Source organism: Umbelopsis ramanniana, assembly GCF_025399195.1.
Source record: "Umbelopsis ramanniana AG unplaced genomic scaffold K450scaffold_120, whole genome shotgun sequence".
In the NCBI taxonomy this organism is placed as follows: Eukaryota; Fungi; Mucoromycota; class Umbelopsidomycetes; order Umbelopsidales; family Umbelopsidaceae; genus Umbelopsis; species Umbelopsis ramanniana.
Genome location: NW_026252206.1, coordinates 1 through 15,546, shown reverse-complemented (window position 1 = coordinate 15,546; position 15,546 = coordinate 1). Strand labels below are relative to the sequence as shown.

Here is a 15,546-nt window from a genome sequence, read left to right as displayed (position 1 = left end):
ACCATCTTCATTGGTCAATGCCCCATCAATGCAAGTCTTCATTAACAAAGTGACTTGAGGAAGGTACTCAAGGTTTCCTTGCAGTTGGCACAATAGAAGCATTCCCGAGCAGGCAATCGTGGCAGCTGAGGTATCCCATACACATGGTCGAGGCGCATCGAAATCCCAATATACGACTCCGTTTTCGACTCTTGACATAAAGTATTCGGCCAATCGCTTTGCAGCATCCAAAAACTTGGGGTCCTTTGTATACTTGTAAACTGTTGCGAAACCGTAGATGGCCCAGGCTTGTCCGCGACTCCAAGTGCTTCCATGGTCATATCCTTGGTGAGTCAAACCAACCTTTCGCTTACCCGTCACAGGATCATATACAATCAAATGGTAGGTTGAGTTGTCAGGACGAATGTGGTATTTGAGAGTGGTCTCAGCGTGCTTGGTAGCAATAGCTGCATATTTGGGATCTCCTGAAAGCAATGTTGCGGAATAGAGGAGATCCAGGTTCATCAAGTTGTCGATGATAACAAGGAAATCAGTGTCTTTGTTGGCGAATTCATAGATCTTGGTGCTTGTGGTGTTCCAAGACCTCAAGCATCCAATGGTCTCGTTCCATCTGGTCAACAAGGATTCAGCTGCTCGGATAATGACATCGCCACATGGCTTACTGCCAGTGAGATCCAAGTCTCGTTGGAAGGAGGGCATAATCATGAATCCAATGTCGTGAGTCTCAGTATTGTACTGTTCCTTCTCCATACCACTTTGCCATTTTCTTGCGATCTTGACCAGTTCTTCAAATGAAACAGGCAGTTCTCTCTTGGATGCACGCTCGCAAAGTGCCCAAATACTTCCTGGAAAGAAACCAGAGGTCCACCATTCTGAAGGTTCGTAGATGTATTCGGTCGCTCCAAAGTTGGTAACGTGTGGGAAAGTGTCAGGAACAGGAGGCTCTTGATTGGCGACCTTCAAGATCTTTTCCATGGCAGAATGATCGAGAACAGCTTTGAAAACAGCTTTTGTCTCTTCTGCTATTGCATCTCGTTTCGTGTCGATTTGATCTAATCCGCTGTTGAGATTTTGCGGTGGGAAGCCAACACTTGGTGATACTTGCATTATGAATTGATGGATATGTAGACAATAAAGAGTGGTTGGTTTGAACCCAAGCCATTATTCAAATATATAATTATTGTAGTGAAATGTTAAGGTTTGTTAAAATGACTCCGCGGGAAAACGGTGACGGACCCTACATTACTCCTGTTATGGGGTAACGTGACATGGGGAAAGTTGGTTGTTGACCTAACTTTATTCACCGGGTATAACTCCGTGCCAATAGTGGCGTCAATCTTTCCAGGGCGGGATTTTGTTGCACTTTGCCCTGGCAATGGTTATCAAACTGTCAAAGACTTTGCGGTATTCTGTGTGAAACAGTACATTTCGACAAGCTCACTATAGGTGACGATCCTTACCTCTTTTTTGTAACTTGCGCTTACACTGCTTTCAACAGATGTTGGGCTTCAACAACACAAATCGTAGAAAGGTTTATAGCGTAATAGATTACCTAAACAATGAAGTACCATGGAGATATGTGCTCTATTTGTGTCATATGCCGACAAATAGCCCTTTATGGTGCGAAATATCCGGCGGTCGTTGGCCGTAGATTGTACCGATACTGGGGATGACTAGTAACAGTTGATATCGGGGTTAGAAACCTGCGTATCAATGTGGAGAAAAGTCTGCCAATTTCATTAAACTTCATGTGCCATGGGAAAGATGTCCTACCGTTTTTGCGGGGAACATTGTGATCCAACTTCGTATTCCACTACGCCTTTTAGATTTATATAAAAGGTCCATTGCCCATATCCTTTCTCGGCTAAGTCTCACTCTACAGATGGCTGTCGAAAAGAATGCCAACATGGACAATGTTCCTAATGTCGACAACAAAGGCATAGAGGAAATCGACATAATGTTGAAGGATGCCGCCCCAAAGCTGGACAAAATGTGGTGGCATTATCCACACCTTCGCCAATTAAATTTATTCTTAGCTGGTGCGATCCTTGTTCAAGCTACCAACGGCTACGACGGTAGTATGCTTAATGGTCTTCAATCCCTTGGAGCTTGGGAAAACTATTTTAATCACCCACAAGGCGCTAGTCTTGGAACACTATCAAGTGGAACCACCTTTGGTGTCCTTCTTGTTCTCTTCCCTGCGTCGTACTTATGCGACAGGTTCGGTAGACGCTGGCCGATTATTGCTGGTTCAATACTCACTATCATTGGCGCCATTATTCAAAGTGTTGCTCAAAACTTTGGTATGTTTTGGGTAGGTCGATTTATCATTGGAATGGGTCTTGGACTTATGAACACCACCTCTCCAATGTTACTCGCCGAGACTGCTTATCCTACGCAGCGATCTGTCCTTACTTCTCTCTATGAAACATCTTTTCCCTTCGGTGCCTTGATTGGTGCCTTGATTACCTTCGGATCATATTACATCAATTCTACGTGGGCTTGGAGATTACCTAGTCTTCTACAGTGCTTCCCTGCATTTTTCCAAATTGTTCTCCTTTACTTTTGCCCTGAGTCCCCAAGATGGCTTGTGGCACACGGTAGAATTGAAGAGGCTCGCGCTGTGCTCGTCAAATACCATGGTGGAGGTGATGAAGATTCCCTACTAGTACGTGTCGAATTGGCTGAGATTCGGGCTGCTTTGCAATCAGATACCATCAAGAAATCTGGAAGATGGAGCCAATGGTTGAAGACAAAAGGAAACCGTCACCGACTCGCCATCATCATGTTCATTCCTGTTATGACACAGCTATCTGGAAATGCCGTTATCAGTTACTATTTGCATTTAATTCTCAACGGCATCAATATTACCACAACCAAAGATCAACTCGTCATCAATGCTACCCTATTGGTTCTTGAACTTTTCGCAGCTGTTGCCATCGCTTCATATTGCGAAATGTTTGGTCGTCGTCGTTTCTTCATGATCGGTGTAGTTGGAATGCTGGTTTGTTTCATACCCTGGACTATTCTATCCGCTTTGTCACAAGAAGGCAACTTTTCCAATCCCGGCTATGGCATGGGCGTTGTCGCTATGATCTACTTATTCGAAATACCCTATCATGTTGTTGCTCCTTTGGCCAATCTTTTCTTGACTGAAGTGGCACCTTATGAACTTCGTTCCAAGGCCTCGGCTATATTCCAACTCATGGGTCAAATCATCGGACTTTTCAATTCCTATGTAAATCCTATTGCCATGACTGCCATCGGCTGGAAATACTACATTGTTTTCTGTTGTGTAATCACATGCGAATTCATTGTCGTATATTTCTTTTTCCCTGAAACCAAGGGACTCAGTCTTGAGGAAATTTCTGTAATTTTTGAAGGAGAAGCGGCTGCTGTTGGGGGTGGTGCTTTTCGCCACGGAGATGTAGAAGATCCTGCTGCTGGTCAACATAAGCAAGTTTCAGATGAAAAGTTCGGTATGGAGGAAGACATTAAATCCACCTAATTCTACTATGGTCCACTGCCGCTTATTTTAGTCTTGAAGCTATTTCTGAATATTCTCATCTAAATAAATTAATGTATACTCTGTGATTTAATGCTTTTATGTTGTGTTGATGTTATAGCAAACTCAATAGAGAAGACATGTGAATCTTGTCATTGAAGCTATTGCACATTTTGACAGTCAAACGATATGTTAAATTCAATGTATGCTCCATTGCTGCGATTCTAAGCTCTATTCGTATCTTTGTATATGTTAGTTTGCCATTGAAACGTCGCCCTCCGTTCACAACCCGTAATGGTATAGTTATAGCATGTAGTACCCAAAGTTTTAATTCTTTCAATGTGTCATGGCTTGCTATCTGAAATTTGCAATTTTGGCTCTTTGATACTGTGAGTGAATGCTCAGTAGAACTAAATGGACGGTATGAGACGATTTATTGACTGCGCAAGACTGTAGGACTGAAAAATAGATTTCTTGAACACTTGAACACTGCTATTTTCAATTTCTCGATTTTGGCGCCTGGTACAGAACTCCATAACGTTGTTGCCCATTATTTCTCTTTCAGAAGCCGAACTTTTTTATACTTGTTAATGTTTTATTATACATGCAATGACACTTCAATAAAAGTATCCAGCTATTCACCAAAGACAGGCTTAGACAATTTTTTGATTGCTTCCAACTCTTCTTCAGAAGGCAATTCAGGGACAGCTTTCCAATCGCTGTTGACTATTTGAGTGTCTGGCATGGCCAAAACTGCACAACCGAAAAGCGTCGTTGAGCCAGCAGCAATCTCACCCAATAGTTGAGGAAGAATAGTTTTCTGTGCCATTAGGTTGGAATTCGATTCAGGGACGTGAATTCGTGCCTTACGGTTGGCGCTCAGATTAACCATTCCACTAAAATCTTCAGCATTTGCGGCATACGACCTGTCGGGCATCTCCAGTTTGGTAATGTTGCCAGCAGCATCTGTCTTGGAAATTGCAAAACCGCCTTCCATAGAGTCCAAGCGACGTCCACTTTCAATACGATGAACTCGAATATGCCATTTTCCTTGAGGAATCAACCAGGTTTCAATTGATACATCTTCCCAAGGGGACCACGTAGAGTAAAGTCTGTCTTCATGAATTCTTGCTTTGGTTGACTCACGGATTCTAAAATGGATGCCATCCTCGGAAAAGCCAATCATGCTGTCGAAAGAAGCACTGTTAAAGTTCTTTGCATTGGCATCAATACTAAAGCCATATCTCGTGCTGTAGGCGAATTTGCAGTATTTCTCAGCTTGGAATCGGACGGTGTCTCTAAAGTGCTGTGGACCGGACATTAAAGCGACAGTATTCTGGGGATAATGCGAGATTACCATTCCGGGTATAGGCAGGTTAGCGGGAGCAGAGCTGGCAGGAAGCTCCTGTGCTGTCCAGAAAGGATGAGTCGAGGGTAGTGCAAGTGGAAGGAAAGCTTTCATTGCCCAGTAAGGTGATTGAGGTGAGTTGTAGTTTTCACATACGAACGAGTTAGGATATGCGTAACCAAGCGACAACACTCCAGAGTTTAGACGAGAGATTGGTTGCTTTGTCCACCATCTCATGTGGCGCATATATAGACCTTTGATGACGCCCCACGGAAGAGCTTCTTCATCAGCGAAAGCCAGGGCGGCCCAATATGAACCACAAGCAAATCTATAGACGAGACTTCTGCCAAATGGGATGCATGATCCATCATCAGCAAACCAGTGTTGGAACTGCTCGGCAAAGACCCTTGTGCGCTCTTTGTATCTCTTTTGACGTTCTGAGTCTTCCGGGCAAACTTTGGCGTAGATTAGGCCGTAAAAGTGAAAGGCCCAAGGATTGTAATAGTCCATCTTATACTTTTCGAAACCATCTCCGTAATAGCCTTCTCCAAGATAATATGAATCCACATCATCCAAGTATTCCTCTGTCATCTTAACATCGTACTGTGCGCCAACCTTTTTCAGTCCTAGATCCACCAAAACACGGAAAAACCGCCAGTTGCAGATGGGATAGTCCTTGTCACGGCCATGTCTAAGATATTGGATCATGTTTTCTTTGGCCTTCTCGGAAAGGGGTTCCCAAAACTGTTCTGGGATCAAGGCCATGGCAAAACCAATGGCAGCTAGTTCAACTTGACGTTGATCTCTGTCTCCCACAGTACCCCAGTATTCTGGATGATCTGGATCTGTGCCGTTTGTCAATCCTCTATGGTAAAGATCCCAGTGTTCAAATTTACCACCGCCTGCAACGAAAGGTACGATTCCCCAAAGTGGTCTTGCAAATCCTTCCAGGTCAGCGGCAGCATCGTCAAAATGAGCTCCACCTTGTTCCACTCTTACTCTTGCAGCTCCGGAAGAAAAGGCGGGTAAAAGAGGTTCAAACGTGGCTTTGAAGGCATCTTGGAGGTCTTCCTTGGTTTCCAAGCGACGGCTGCCGATTGGAGAAAAATGTGCGTTATCAAAAGTTGCCATATCCGAGGAAGGCGGATTGTTATTCTAGACGTTCTATAAATTTTCCCCAGGATTTTGATTTTTTATATGGTGAGTCAGAAAAAGGCGGAGGCGGAGGCGGCCCGCAAATTACGAGATGCCCGCTGGAACAATTCAAAGCATAGCGCCTGTGCAACTTTAACTGTAAAATATGGTTCTGTTGCATCAAACACAAGACTATGGGGCTGGTCTATACCATTTCAGAAGGTTTGAAGCTAAAGCTTAGTTTGTTTCAGCTTCCATGGGTTTACGGTGTCATGTATGATAGAACATACAATAGTGCATACGCAATACCATTCAGCTTGTTAATTGGTACACAGACATCAATCGGTAGAAACGTCCGATGATGGTCATCCAAATATTTGGGTCAAGTATTTTGTGGATAAAAGATTTCATTATGGTTCGCCACCCGGATGTTCAATGTCCGTTGCAACAAGAAGTCTTTCATTTCATGTTTAAGCGATGGGATGTAAGCAGTGAAATGAGGAGAAAGAAATGAAATCCTTCAGAAAGTAAAAGTTTATTATGTACACTTATATTAATTAACATCTTTTGTTGCATCATTGTAATGGGTCTCGTACGTTGCGAGGATAGTCCGCCCACATAAAGATATGATCAAAATCGGTCAAAGTGTTGGGTAGCTCGAATTCGGTGACAGAGTTTGTGCTCATTCCGGAAGATGGCTCGATGTTGTTGTCCGTTATGTCGTGTCCACTTGATGGAGTCACCGGCTGATATGATATGCTTCGGAATCCATCAACAAATGATGGTGAGGCAAGCGAAAACATGCTGCCAATCCCTTCCTCCTCCTCGAACACAACCTTTCGTGCATTGATGGGTGAGTTCATATTTCGAGCGTTTTCCAGTTTGTTTGCGAGTTTATTAGCGAGATTATCTTGTTTGGGTCCATTCGCATTCCATCTACTGGAAATTTCCCTGAGAGAGTTCACCAGTACACCAAAGCTTCCGTCCAATTCAGCGTTACAATGAATTGAGTGAGCTAACACTGTCCTAGCGGCCACAAAGAGACAAAATGCAAATTGAGGTGAAACAGTGATTCGAACGTGGATGAGAAATTTGGACGAAATGGTTGCAATCTCCAATGCGGCAGAAAAGCAAGTCTGAGCTGAATTCAGACTAGGCAGACGAACATTCAGATCAGCTGGAGGATAGGCTACATGGTGATGTAGTAACAGCACGCTCGTATTATGGGTAATATGCGCCAGAGTTAAATTTTCATCCATATTGCCGTCAGCTTGTACCGAAGCCACTTGCCACTTTTCCGGGAGAAAGGTTTTCCATCGAACTAACATGCTGTCGAGCGCTTGAAATCCGTCAAACCAAGTTCGTAGGCCTTCTCTAGTTGTAAAATTCACCTTTTCACGCAACAAGAATGAAGCCACCCTATTAAGACATTCAGTCGCTTCTATAAGATAAGCATATCCTCCAAGAGCGTCGTTTACATCGGTAGAGTCCACATCCGGATCCGATATGTTGAAGTATCTAGTTTTCTTGTAGATTTTTTCTTTCCATAATGTGCCATCAGTAGGAAGGCGACGTTTTACATCTGAACTTGTCAAGCTCGTGTTCCAGCCAGTGGTCACCGAGCAAAATCGGTCCATTTGAAATATGCTCCAAAATATACGCCTGCGCTCTTCTGTTTCCGTCACATTTTTTGCTGGAACCAAAAACCCTACTCTATTGAGAAGCTTGTTGGTATCCATATCGTCGTCCTCTCCAGCAAGGCCCAGTTGTTCGACTACTCGGGTGGCTGAAGACACGATTGACCAGCTACGTGGTCCTCTTCCACTTCCAATAGTGTCGTAGGCGATGATAATACTCGCCTGAAGCGTTTCAACCGAGAATCGGTCCATGGATGCTAACAGTACAGCCTGGCGACATCGCTTATAATAGTAATCTTGCTCCATTTGATCCAGATTAGTAAACTTAATAGTAGCTGCTGTAATCGCCTGTAAAACGGTGTTGCTTCGATTTGGTGACTTGCATTTCTCCTCAAAGGTCGACCGATGTAAGATAGGAATCCATGGGTGTATTTGCTGAAAATACAGTTTGCAAAGCTCCTTCAAGAGGTTTTCAGGAGGCAGTATGTTGTCTGTTTCGGACTCATTGCTGAATGAGCGCTTTCTTTTGCGATCATTCTGAGAAGTCTCGTACTGCGAGATCGTGCCATTTTGGTCCGCATTGAGCATGAGCCCACTGCGCAAATGTTCCAACTTTTGCGACAAGGGACCGTCTGTTTTTGGTACCAAACCTTGCGATGCGAGAAGCAACGATTGTCCGAGAACAATAGATTCCAACTGGTCCATTCGCTTGGTGAGGGTCTCTATATATCCAGGTTTTGCCCCCCTCTTTTTGAACTCGGCGTAATAGCACATAGCACCACTGGCCAAACAGGATTGACAAGGTTCTCCTCTGGAACATTTATGTTTCCTCTTGCGACATTGAACGCATGCTGGACCTTGGGAAACTTCGTTTTCGCCGTCGCTAGACATCAATAATTATTCTCGATAGATGTGGGGAGAAAAAAACATGAGAGCTCATGTGTGGAGAAACGCCCGAACAAACTTTAATCACAGATTTGGATCAATCGCTATCGTAGTGCGAATTTTGATGGTTGCTGGCTACCACTACCATTTTTAAAGTGCGAGTCGTCAAACCCATAAGGGGGATTTTAGTCGATCCAAGCATTGGTAACAATTATAAGCTTGCTGATTGTATTGAGCGGTGCATTTTTCTTTACGTTCTGTAAGTTAGCCGCTTGGGAAAAGGCGCAGACACACAGTACAAAATCGGTCAGCCTTCATGTCGATGATGTTGCCTGATTGGTCCGAATTTTATCATACAACCCCTGCGTTCTTTGTTGGCCGACTTATACATCTTGAATGAGAGATACTCATGGCTATATATATCTTAAAAAAGAGCACCGGTAAAGAGAAAAACTCTAAAGGAAGCGCTGCTCTCGGAAGCAAATATATACTGTATGTCGCTCTACCTTTTGAGGTCGTCACTTTCGCCATTAAGAAAAGAAGGCACAATGTACTCACCCTGTGTTTGAAGCGGTGTTATCTGCGGAGTCTCCAGGTTAATTTATTATTCGGATTCACACCTGTGGAACCATGGTGAACATGACAAGAAAAGGCATGCTGGAATGTGCACTTGAAATGAACCACCATTCAAAACATTTGAATATACTGAAATGCTAATAGTAGCATTTTAATTGTACAGAATCTATCTACAGTACAAAATATCAGCAGTAATTATTTCAGGAACAAAATAATATTTTTCTCATGACCTTGCCTCTCGCGTGACTACGCTATGGCGTACCCATAAACTAGTGCAAATGAAGACACGATGGTATGCTTTTATACAATGGCGCAATGGACGAATAGAAATAGGGTTGTGAATAATGCCTGAATTTACATGGGTCGACGACGAACTATTTATGACTTGATAGAGCGCCAATTGCTCGAAACACTCAGATATACATCTCGTTGAACTTGGATTAAGCTATATGCTCCAAGGATAATCACAGACTCTATTAGTACGGATTTCTAGTTGAGAGGGTGAACTACTTCGACTTTCATTTTCAACAGGAATGTCGAGATTGCCGTCCAGTTGTGCATTGCCGTGTATGTTGCCTTTTGCCAGTATTGACGCCTGCTTATTTGGTGGAAATTTAGCGGACGACTGCGGAAAAATAGAGACTGTCAAGCAACTGCTTTCCATTTCTTGATGTATAGAATCGTAAGATTTTCCGAGGGGGGTCTCCAGCTATGCGTTGCAAATAACTGTTTTCATGTCAAACACCATCTCAGCGCCTTTCAGATGGCCCTTTTCAACTTAGCTTGAATTGCAAATACCTATGGTCTCTATGATTATAGGAAAATCCTCAGCACCTATGCTCTCAAAATGTATTTCGTTGGGTATAGCCATCATACATGACACAGCATATGTAGACAATCTCTTTAGGAGGCATAGCTCTCTTTATTCTGTGGTGCATACTCTATCAATTGACGATTTATGTATCTACAGCAGTGACCATGTCGTTAATCCCTGGACGACAGGGTCAATGGATCCCCATTAACATATTTGCAGGATATTTTATATTCCTGCTTTTCACAAGATTAGTCTGGTCAAGCCCCTGTAGTTTAATTGCTTGAAAATCCATAAGTGAGCTTTAACGCGCTTAGAATTCTAAGTATACGAATTTTATGCCTGTACAAATGTAATTTTTTATGGCCTTTGCGAAGTGCTTGCTGTTTAATGTATATCACCATCGAGGCTGAGATAATTATTTGACTACATTCATTTGTAAACCGTCTTGTCAATGATGCTGATGCTTTTCCTAGTGTTTCTCATGGTTACTGCATCCGCCGTTCACTTCGAAAAAACAAACTAAAACAGTGATGGCGTACTGTTTCCGAGCGTGCTTAACACACATACAGGTGTCATATTTGGAAGTATTAGGTCGGCATGCATCACTAAATACTGACAGTGCCATGTGGTTGTCACTGGAGCGTTATCTGCATGCAAGATTTCAACACTACAATGTACGGCCCAAGGCGGTTGCCAGTTTACAGGCGTTCAGTCTATCTGCAGGTTAGCCTAACCAGGTTGTCAGGTTGCCGTTCTGACAGATTTTACAATTGCTAGTAACTTGAGGGCCATCTTTCCTTTACCTGATAGTCACTTTATTGAAGTGGGATTCTTGGAGACTTCTATGACTTCATTCAAAATGGTTATTGTGAACAAAAACTTAAAAGGGATGCTTCGCTGCATCAGTGTGCTAGAATGTGGTACTTTCGAAAGTTGCATAAAGGCTGTCTATAGCACGAGTAGTATTTGTCGACAGGAGAAAGAGATTTTCAAATATACAGATTTCTCATCACTCTTCGGTATAACTGTGGATGCTCTCCGGTCTGGCAAACGAAGGGAAAATGCTAATTTTATACGAGCAATTAAAGAGTGGATTGAAGGAAGTCTTCAACCAAAGCTGCAGCATCTCTGGTGGCAGAAACTCTTTCAACATTAGCTCGACTGAGGTTTGCAAGAAGCCTATTGTGACACACTGCGAGCAACAGTTGTTCAACGTATCTTTGGAACTCCTCTGTTGAAGAAGATCAAAATACCGAAAAAATTAGTTACTTTAAAGGAGCTATTGGATAAAGGTTACACTGTAGACGTGACCGAAAATATTTCATTTCTTAGGACAAACAACAAGTTGACAATAGGAAAATTCACGTTTCGTCAAATGCACGTAGCTCAGAAAATTACAGCAGACATCTTCGCAGATGATGCATCTACAAGTCCTAAGCAACATGCCTTGGTGGATTTTATGAGAATCTACTCCGTCCTATGTAGCACTCCTGATTCATTTACCCTTGTGCGTGGACTGGGTATTACAGACTGTGAAGAGTTTTTGGCTATGGAAAACGCATTGCATACCTGGGAATATTCGTATGAAAGCGGGGCCGGAAAATCTGATGCCAAACTATGTGAAGAATATCATAGCTGGAGATACCGATTATCACTGATTTCTCTCTAAGCCTAACTCAAAATGCCCTTGCACTCCTTGTCACCATTGCCGCCACTATTATATCATTCACTGGTATAATCCAAGTCGTTCAAGGTTTTGCAATAGCTCTGCAAAAGATGCTCGTTTATAAAAAAAAAATGACTATAGCTAACAGTGTAAGCCATTAGCATAAGCAGAAGCGCTTAATGTAGGCATTTGCTCGTTCCCATGGAGGTGCGCGTTTGCTTAAGACATGATTACATTTCACTTGTCATTCAACTTAAATCGACTGCAAGGATTCGTTTATTGCTCTCTTTCGTTGTTCTGCAGTTCCATCACACAGATCAATTGAGTCTTCGACGTTAGCATAAAGTGCAGTATCTCTTTGCAGTCGACATCAACCAGTTCACTATAGCCTAGTTGCCTTTGTAAAGTTGCCTTTAATGGAAATGTACGTACTTTTTGTCATAAAAACAAATGGCATATATCTTGCTGTCCCTTTTACACCAAATGCTCAAATCGGCTATCCATGGCGACAGCAGTATACTAGAGAGCGCGTAGATGTCGCAGGGCGAGTTTGAGTCTATATAACTTAGGCATTCACCGGAGAAAATGAACATTAATGCTCGCCACTAAGGTCGATGTCATCATCCATAACCGAAAGTCGACATACCTGGTCCTGGAGTTCAAATGAGCTATCGCTGAGAAGGGCAACTCGATTGGTTGAGTTGATGCCGCATAGGAGTGGTCGAGTTTGAATAGTTTATATCTGGCGATAACGATTATGAGATAGTGTGAGAATCTGAAATAAAAAAGTAAAATGGCATAGAAGTGGGCTGAAGTTGGAAATGAACGGAATGGAGTTGGAGAAGGGTGGAATGTAGAACGACATTCATGTCATTCTCGATGAACTGGAGTTTTGATTAATATTTGAAAGCCCGCTAGTGTCAAGATTTTGCTAGGCCCGATAGCATTTGAGAAAACTTTTAATGCGTAATGGAGCGAGCGTTGGCGAGAGGCATAGCGCGGGAGGAACAGCGTAAATTTTTGCGGGCTGTATTCCATTTATGGTTTGTTAAATCTGGCAGGACTCAGAGGTACCTAGTAAACGCATCACATTATGCGTCCATCACTGGTGCTGTGGTGCTGTTACTGCACTCAGAAATAACAAAATGATCAAAACCTCTGATCCTACAAACAGAATGCAAAAAGAGGTAGTGGTTAAGGTGGTAGGAACACTGGAATAACAGTGGGAATTGCAGAAGGATTTTGGCGGGCTCCTTCCATACAGGTATACGGAGTTTCTTGGCAGTAAAATGTTTGAATCACGCTGTTATTCAACGTCTCCTAATCCTACATATAGACAGTCTGGTTGTCGAAAGCGACAACAAAACAATTCTTTCGAGAGGATAAATCGTCTGAAGAAGCGAGCACAAACCAGTCTAATCACCGCAGTGAAATGACAAACAATCGTTGTGCAATTATGTTCTTACATTTGGTTCTAATTATTTTCCACAGTATATACCCCTAGCACAAATAATGAGCCTTACATTCTCTTTGAACGATAATCAAGCTAGTGGCGCTTTCTTTTTGTGGTATATTGCTTACACACATTAAAAACAAGTAACCTCCTTCTCAGGGATAAGATGGTTGTAAAATCGTCGGTATCCATGGACAATTGAACAATGACAATTTAACACCATATTTTTTATCTGCGATAAGGAAGAATTTGCTGCGAGTCAAAATACAATATGGCACACCCATTGTTCAGATTGAGCTGCATTATAGGAGACAAGTCACATTGTTGGAAACGTAGGTCATAACACTATACAGCCTTCTCTGTCCAGTCATTAGTGTCATTATCTTCTTCAATTACTAAAAGGTACCTATAATAAAGAGAAGTATGCATTAACTTTTATCTTTCCAATATATACTAAATACGGCACGCTCAGATTTCTTGAGTTATGTAGGACCGTTTGGGTATGTGAGGTGATTAGCCCTTGTGATATCCCATAACGTTAGAACCATATTGATCGTCATTATATGCCTCATAAATTAATGAATATAATATATTGAAACTCTTTTCAAGGTTCTTTTCAACTAGCATTCACGTCAAAGCAGAATAAGCATTTCCTTTGCGATGACGAGCGAATGATGATTAAGTAGTAATTGGCTTGGCGACTGCCAAAAAGTTATATAATTAAGAAATCTATACTAAAGATGAATGGATGTTAAACTTGGAAATTCTGATCGCGACAAATCAAACAATAACATTGTTACCTACCAAAAAAGCATAACACATTGAAATATAATAATAATCGACCAATTGGAACACATAGGAAAGCTACCTGCATGTTTAACCCCTAGGTATACTTGATATCAAACTAGTTACATCTGATGCTCACAGTATCATTAATACAAGAGCATCATAAAGTTATCTTTTGCGCAACCCAGCTTTCAAATCTCATATATAAAAGCTCGATTTTAATCTCTGATTCTCAGCATTCATTCAGCATATTGAAAATGCGCTCAGCCATTCCCATTCTAATCTGCTGCTTGTACGCACTTAGCGCTGCTGAAGTCACATCCATCTCAGAGGGAGGAAATGCTTTAGTTGAGAAAAGTATTGTCAAGGCTGCCGAACCTCAACAACTTTGGTCCGAAGTCAAGAGTGATGATGATGGTGAAGTCGACGACGAGGGCGATAAGAGTGGCAAAGGTGGCCACAGAAGCGATGAATGTGCTACCCGTTCTGTTTCCATCTTAATTGGATCTAGCACCTTTGCCATTCCCTGCTTGGGAGCCGGTTCTATCGTTGATGTTAATGGCTTTATTCCCATTGCATTTTCTTCACTTTCCCCCTCTCCATCTCCTGAGTCTTCTTCTATTGCTAGCTCAGCTGCATCAACCGTCTCAGAAACTACAATGACATCAACTACCACATCAACACCCAGCATATGTCCTAACACCCAGACCGCTTGTGGAAACAATGGCATTTGCACCGACTGCACAGAGGGTGGCGCATTGCAAAATTCAATATGTTTCAACGGTGTATGCTTCCTGCCCCAACCTTAACGTTGCTTGCACGAATGAAAATTTAGGATCAAACACATGTTCAGCATGTACAGACACAAACCAGATCTGCGATACCGGCAGCTGCTGTTTTCCTGACGGCAATGTATGTAACACTGATGGAGACTGTTGCAGCAATACCTGCAACGAAGGTTTCTGCTCATCTTCGATTGGTTGTGCAAAATTTAATGGAATAAATGCAAAAATACCACCTTCAATCAATACTTATGTTCAAGAATCTTATCGTTTAGAGTTTTTAGCCTTAACCGCACCATCTAGAATTAGATGGTTTCCAAGTGGTGGCATAGTCTTAATAAATCTTCAGATGTGCCCTAGAGTACTTCTGAAAGCATTTTGAAACGCTTTGAGTCTCAATGAGAGAATAAATATTCTGTCTCCGACTTTACTACTCAAACTATCAACATATCTAATCTTGCGAACAAAATGAAGAACTTTAAGGAATCTTTTATTGCGAAAGGGTTACGAGCGTCAGCGAGTAACGCGTCGCAATAACATATACTAAAGTATTCTGCGCGCGAGCGAAGCGAGGAAGCCTCGTTGCACGGCAGAGTAAGAGATGGGAAGAGGGGAAGAGAGAAGGACAAGGAAAGTGTAGGTATGGAGAAGAAGAAAGAAAAGTATACGAAGAGATTGGAACTGAAAAGGAGTGATTCAAGTAGATCTGAAGATAAAAAATGAGGAAAATAGAGAAATAAATATTAAACCAAAACACTTAAGATAAGTTAAACTCTAGAACTAGTATACGTAGGACTATGTGGGGATTTTTAAGGTTCTCTGCCAAAAAATAAAATCGTCACCCATAAATGGAAGGAGTTAGCTGAAAAAACCCACATAATCCCCCACATAATCCCCCACATAATCCTTTTTCTTCTAGAGCCTGAACCACTACACTTTTTTGCATTCTGTTTGTAGCAT

At 42.2% G+C, this 15,546-nt stretch overlaps 6 protein-coding genes across 6 annotated transcripts; 2 read left to right on the top strand and 4 right to left on the bottom strand.

Annotated features, from left to right (window-relative positions):
* Positions 1-81: 81 nt before the first annotated feature.
* On the bottom strand, positions 82-975 carry K450DRAFT_181460 (uncharacterized protein; the record flags this gene model as incomplete). The annotated part of the gene is made up of 1 exon (XM_051584367.1): positions 82-975. A coding segment is annotated over one exon (894 nt), but the record flags the coding sequence as incomplete, so codon positions are not given.
* A 931-nt stretch (positions 976-1,906) lies between these two features.
* K450DRAFT_181463 (uncharacterized protein) lies at positions 1,907-3,508 on the top strand (the record flags this gene model as incomplete). The annotated part of the gene is made up of 1 exon (XM_051584368.1): positions 1,907-3,508. One exon carries the CDS (start codon positions 1,907-1,909, stop codon positions 3,506-3,508), a length of 1,602 nt encoding a protein of 533 aa, XP_051440016.1.
* A 580-nt stretch (positions 3,509-4,088) lies between these two features.
* On the bottom strand, positions 4,089-6,469 carry K450DRAFT_263779 (uncharacterized protein). Its single transcript, XM_051592701.1, has one exon. The coding sequence runs from the start codon at positions 5,982-5,984 to the stop codon at positions 4,140-4,142; it is 1,845 nt and encodes a 614-aa protein (XP_051440015.1). The 5' UTR covers positions 5,985-6,469; the 3' UTR covers positions 4,089-4,139.
* A 1-nt stretch (position 6,470) lies between these two features.
* K450DRAFT_263777 (uncharacterized protein) lies at positions 6,471-8,552 on the bottom strand. The gene has a single exon (XM_051592700.1). It carries the CDS (start codon positions 8,513-8,515, stop codon positions 6,563-6,565), a length of 1,953 nt encoding a protein of 650 aa, XP_051440014.1. The 5' UTR covers positions 8,516-8,552; the 3' UTR covers positions 6,471-6,562.
* A 3,010-nt stretch (positions 8,553-11,562) lies between these two features.
* On the bottom strand, positions 11,563-12,186 carry K450DRAFT_263776 (uncharacterized protein). The gene has a single exon (XM_051592699.1). The coding sequence runs from the start codon at positions 12,156-12,158 to the stop codon at positions 11,979-11,981; it is 180 nt and encodes a 59-aa protein (XP_051440013.1). The 5' UTR covers positions 12,159-12,186; the 3' UTR covers positions 11,563-11,978.
* Positions 12,187-14,061: 1,875 nt separating this feature from the next.
* K450DRAFT_276011 (uncharacterized protein) lies at positions 14,062-14,613 on the top strand (the record flags this gene model as incomplete). The annotated part of the gene is made up of 1 exon (XM_051593203.1): positions 14,062-14,613. One exon carries the CDS (start codon positions 14,062-14,064, stop codon positions 14,611-14,613), a length of 552 nt encoding a protein of 183 aa, XP_051440012.1.
* Between the last annotated feature and the right edge of the window lie 933 nt (positions 14,614-15,546).

What these genes read in the sequence shown, in the direction of transcription:
- K450DRAFT_263779 (XM_051592701.1), bottom strand. Translation starts at nt 5,984, where the DNA reads ATGGCAACTTTTGATAACGCACATTTTTCTCCAATCGGCAGCCGTCGC.
- K450DRAFT_263776 (XM_051592699.1), bottom strand. Translation starts at nt 12,158, where the DNA reads ATGTTCATTTTCTCCGGTGAATGCCTAAGTTATATAGACTCAAACTCG.
- K450DRAFT_263777 (XM_051592700.1), bottom strand. Translation starts at nt 8,515, where the DNA reads ATGTCTAGCGACGGCGAAAACGAAGTTTCCCAAGGTCCAGCATGCGTT.